This window comes from Poecilia latipinna, unplaced genomic scaffold (assembly GCF_001443285.1).
Source record: "Poecilia latipinna isolate Pla-1442-1.1 unplaced genomic scaffold, P_latipinna-1.0 Scaffold841, whole genome shotgun sequence".
NCBI lineage: Eukaryota > Metazoa > Chordata > Actinopteri > Cyprinodontiformes > Poeciliidae > Poecilia > Poecilia latipinna.
In genome coordinates, this window is record NW_015113457.1 from 278,683 (window position 1) to 283,495 (window position 4,813).

General features: G+C 48.1%; 1 protein-coding gene across 1 annotated transcript; it reads right to left on the reverse strand.

The window, feature by feature from the left end:
- Positions 1-1,789: 1,789 nt before the first annotated feature.
- On the reverse strand, positions 1,790-4,303 carry ier5l (immediate early response 5-like). Its single transcript, XM_015047711.1, has one exon. The coding sequence runs from the start codon at positions 3,907-3,909 to the stop codon at positions 3,112-3,114; it is 798 nt and encodes a 265-aa protein (XP_014903197.1). The 5' UTR covers positions 3,910-4,303; the 3' UTR covers positions 1,790-3,111.
- Between the last annotated feature and the right edge of the window lie 510 nt (positions 4,304-4,813).

A 4,813-nucleotide genomic window follows, 5' to 3' on the forward strand; every position in this document is an offset into this window, starting at 1 on the left:
CAGCCCGCGGTGCGCCCCCCCCCCCGTTCTCCGGCTCAGCCCCCCCCCCCCCCCCCCCGAAAACAAACCGGTAAAAATAAAACATGTTTATTGATTATCGGCGCCTGAATGTTTTGATTTATTTAATCTAAAAGATAAAAACAAACAATGTGACGAAAATCAGATCTGTGTGTGTGTGTGTGTGTGTGTGTGTGTGTGTGTGTGTGTGTGTGTGTGTGTGTGTGTGTGTGTGTGTCTCGTGAAGACAAACGGCTTCAGAACCAAACCCCGATCCGGTTCTACTTTCAACCGGATCCATCTTCATCGTTTAAATCTGGACAAACGTCATCATCATCATCCTCATCTTCATCCTCCGCCCTGCAGAGCAGCAGAGGAGGAGGAGGAGGAGGAAGGAGGTGGGCTTGCGGTGGCTCCGCTCCGTGACGCTGATATCTTCATTCATTGATTTTAAAGAACTCCACCAAGTGGCACAGAGCAGAGATAACAGCAGGCAGGCAGTCTAGTCAAAGTAAAGCAGGAAGAGCGCTCCAACCCGCACTACTTCACTATTCTGTCTATTTAACACCTCTAATCAGTTTAAAATATATATTTTAGGCTTAAATAATAAGTTTAATTACATTTATATGATAATATGACCTGAAAAATAGATAAAAAAAATCCTAAGATGTTTAAAAACGTGTCAGATGATATTAATAATCCAAAATGGAGGAGAAATAAATTAATCTCTTCATGTTCAGTTAGCAGCTGTTAGCACAACAGCAGGGCGGGAAGACATCAGCAACGACTCTGTCATCAATCTAAGAAGGGTTCAAAGGTCAAAGGTCATCTCCAAACCATCTGAAGAGAGGAAAACATCTCAGGCGTCTCGGCAGGTTCAGATCAGAGAAATGACCAGAAACCCAACAGCTCTACTGGGCTCTGTTAGCAGGCTGAAGGTCAAAGGTCAGGAGAACCAGCATTGCTGCTTGGAGGGACTGAAGGAGGAATAATCTCTCTAGAAACAAGATGGCTGCCGGACTGACATTAGCAAACACAAGATTCTGGAACCAAGTGAAACATGTAGGAAAAACAGCTCACTCCTGCTGTCAGCATTTTAGCACTTTTGCTAACATTTAGCACACTTAGCTTCCTGTAAATGAATGTGTCCAGGTTAATAATAAAGTGCTAATTTACTGTTTTATAAACTTTCAGTTGAATAAAATTCAGCGTCTGTTTTGAAGTTTCAGTTACTGAACGATAAATAAGTTAGCTGCTTATGTTCATGCTCTTATTTTGAAATGGTTGAAGTTTCATTTTCTCTCCTCATGTTCTGTGTTAGCTTCAGCTAAATGTCACTGGGATAGCGCTTTAGCTGTACTACATAATGTGTTATAGCACTTTAGCTTTAGCTTCCTAAATACCTTGATTGAATAGCACTTAATGTTAGCTTCTTTAGCATTGCTATGTTTTAAATGGCTTGTTGGTGTAGCACTCTAGCATTAGCAGAGCTAGTGTTTGTGATTGGAGCTTAAGGTTTGACACAGCTAGCTTTCTAGCTAGCGGTTTCATCACTACAGGATCATAAACTCATTTATAAAACCAAAATATTCCAGAGTTAAATGTGTCCAATCTACAACAGAAAAGATGTTTTAATGGCCTAGTCAAAGTCCAGACCTCAGAAATCCATGCAGAAACTTTCCTCTAAATGTTTAGTTCATCTTAAATCATCTGAGGTTCATCGATTCTCAGAGGATTTTAACTTGTTTCTCCTGATTCTTATTTTAATCCTGCTGAAACTCAAATACGACAGTTCAGATGAAAGACTTTTATTTTTTATTAAGATTATAAATTTTAACAAATACTTTCTTGAACAGTTTGACCCGGAGATATACAATTTATTAAGCACAAAAATACAAGAATAAGAAAGAAAATATGTGGAGAATGGCTGAGTTCTCTGTTTGGTACACATAGTGCTCATAAAGCTAGCGCAGGATCCTCGGGTTGATGCTGAAACCAGGAGCTTCCCTTTCTAAAACAAAAGGACTAATTCTGATCCGTTCTCACAACGTTTGGACCCACAGAACCGAGCCGGGACTCAACAGAACGGCGGCCATGAAGGAAACAAAGCCACGTTTGAGATCCAGAGTCTGTTTCTCCAACATGTTGCTGAAAACGCTCAGCGAACTTCAGGGTTAAGGCAATAGGAGTTCCTCAGGGATGACCCGGTTCTGAGGCCAGGCTCAGCTGCATCCTCCACTTCCTGGTTCCGTTGAGACTCGCTGCTCTGAGGTAAAACCTGGACCAGTTCAGGCCTGCGCCACCGCTGCTGATGTCAGGCGAACCAAGATGGCCGACTCGACCTGAAACCTGCAAACGTGTCACTTCCTGTTGGATCAGCAGACATGTCTACAGCCACACAGCAAAACACCAACAATGATTCAGATTATTGAGCCAGAAAACACACCATGTTATTCCTACATTTAGTTTGTAAATATTTAGTTTGCAACTCTGATATAAATGTAGGAAAACCGATGAAAATAGGACTTTGAACAGCCCTAAATATTTAATGTTGAGGTGAATATCTAGTTCAAAAACTAAATATTTATCTTTGTTACTAAAAGTTTTATTTGAAAGTTAAATATTTAGCTTATTAATTTAATATTCTTTTTAAAATTCTGACATTTATAAATGTAGGAATATGGCGGTGAAAACATGACTATCCACATTTTTCTCTTTTATCGTTAAAATAAACCAAATTATTGCTGTTCATTTTTTACTGTGTAACTACAGAAATGGGACACAGAAGAAGAAGTGTGGAGGACCTCCAGCCTCCCGGATGTGCAAAACGGCCCCCGGCCCCCAGGCCCCCCACCGTGTAAACTCTGGACCTGCCTCTGAAATGTTCCCACACAGAACAGCTGAGCCCGGTCTCCCTTCCGTCGTGCTCGTTCCGTCCCTGCGCCATTTCGTACCCGGGCATGAAACAGCTGATTCTGACTCTGTCGAACCGAACCAGATCAGAACCAACCGAACATCGGAACATTTATGACCATTTAAATTCATGACGAAATAAAAATGTTACAAATCAGCGCATCGGACATGGTACGAAACGGTCCGTCACGAAGAGGCGGCTCAGAACGCCACGATGGCCCGGGTCCAGGCGCCCAGGCTGGCCAGCGCCTGCTTGCTGCAGACCTGCTCCAGGTCGGCCTGGCGGCTCAGCAGCCCCGAGAAGCCGGAGCCGAAGATGGAGATCAGGTTGGAGATGTTGGAGGCGTCCGGGCTGCAGTCCGCGCCGGAGCACTCCTCCCGTTTCAACCGCTTCCGCCCCGCCGTGTAGTCCGACGGCTCCTCCGCGTCCGGCGAGCAGCCGGCGGAGTCCACCTTCCGCTTCCTGGCCGCGGCGCCCGGCGCGCACTGCGGCGCGGCGGCCGCGGCGGCGCAGCAGCAGTCCTGGTGCAGGAAGCCGTTCTCCACAGTGGTCACCACGTGCGTGTCCAGGTCCAGCACGGTGGTTTTGTTGCAGTTCTGGGAGAACTGGTCCTCCATGCAGCAGCTCCGGTAGTACGGCGGCTCCGGCTCCCGGCCGCCCGCCGCCCGGCTCTCCTCCCCGCAGCCCGCGGCGCGCACCGGCTGCTCCGGCTCCGCGTCCTCCGCGCCCTGCGGCTCCAGCGGCTCTAGCGGGTCCAGCTCCTGGATCCCGCTGCAGACCGCCATCACCTCCTCGTACTGCTGCATCCGGTAGATCTCCGCGTACTTCTCCTTGATGTAGAGCTGGCGCGCGTTGCGCAGCACGTAGGAGACCAGCAGGTTCTTGTGCAGCTTGATGCCGCCGCGCTGCGTCCGGGAGCTGTGGATCTTCATCAGGGACATGGAGATCAGGCTCTGCGCGTCCACGGCGCACTCCATGGCGCCCCGGTCCACCTCCATCCGGCTCCGGAACCGCCTGTCACTGCTCGGGCTCGGTTCTGGCTGAACTGCTCCAGTCAGCTGTGAGTGGAAACATCGGAGACGCCGCGGCGCCGCTGAGGACCAGCACTCATTTCCAGCCGCTCAGGAGGCTGACCCTGCGTTTATACCCCGCGCTGAGCCCGCCCCCCGCCGCAACCGGCCAATCAGCGGTCAGCGTTCCGTTGACAGACAGCCGCGCGCTCAAAGCAGCCCTCCCTGCGGACCAATCAGCGGCTGGCGGCTCCTCTGAACTATTCAAATCCAGCAGGCAGCCTGACAGGAAAGTCCTGATTTCAGGAAAACTTGTTCTGAGATCCAGAGAGAAAAGTTCACGAAACTCAGCGGCTGGATTCAGAGGATTACTGGAGGAAGACGAGATTATAAAATAATAATACATCAAATTTCTATAGCTCTCATACTAAATAGCTGTGCTTCAAATAAATATGCTAAATAGTCTGTATTTTAACTCATGGTATATTTTTTGTTAATTTTTGGATGAAGTGATTTCCGGTCAACTTGACAGGAAATGTGTGTTTGGTTCAGGAAACGGCAGGAATGTTAGACAGGAAGTGGGTTCTCGTTTCCTGGAAACGTTTCTGCGTTCAGAGGGAAGTGACGTCCTTCATCCTGAATCTAAATCTTAAATTCCGGTTCTGAACCCGGAAGCTGAAGCTCAGGCTGAGCCGGGTGAGTTTGGCCCTCAGGAGCGTTTCTGTTAAACTTCATCCTCTCTGCTGCTGAAGGTCCTGATGGCCGCTAGATGGTGGCTCCCTGCAGGAGGCTTCAGCCAATCAGAGGCTGAGAACATCCAACATTCCTGATTCCAACAGGAACTCAAACTCATCCTGACCGGAGCCTGAACGCATCAACCTGCGGAGGGTCT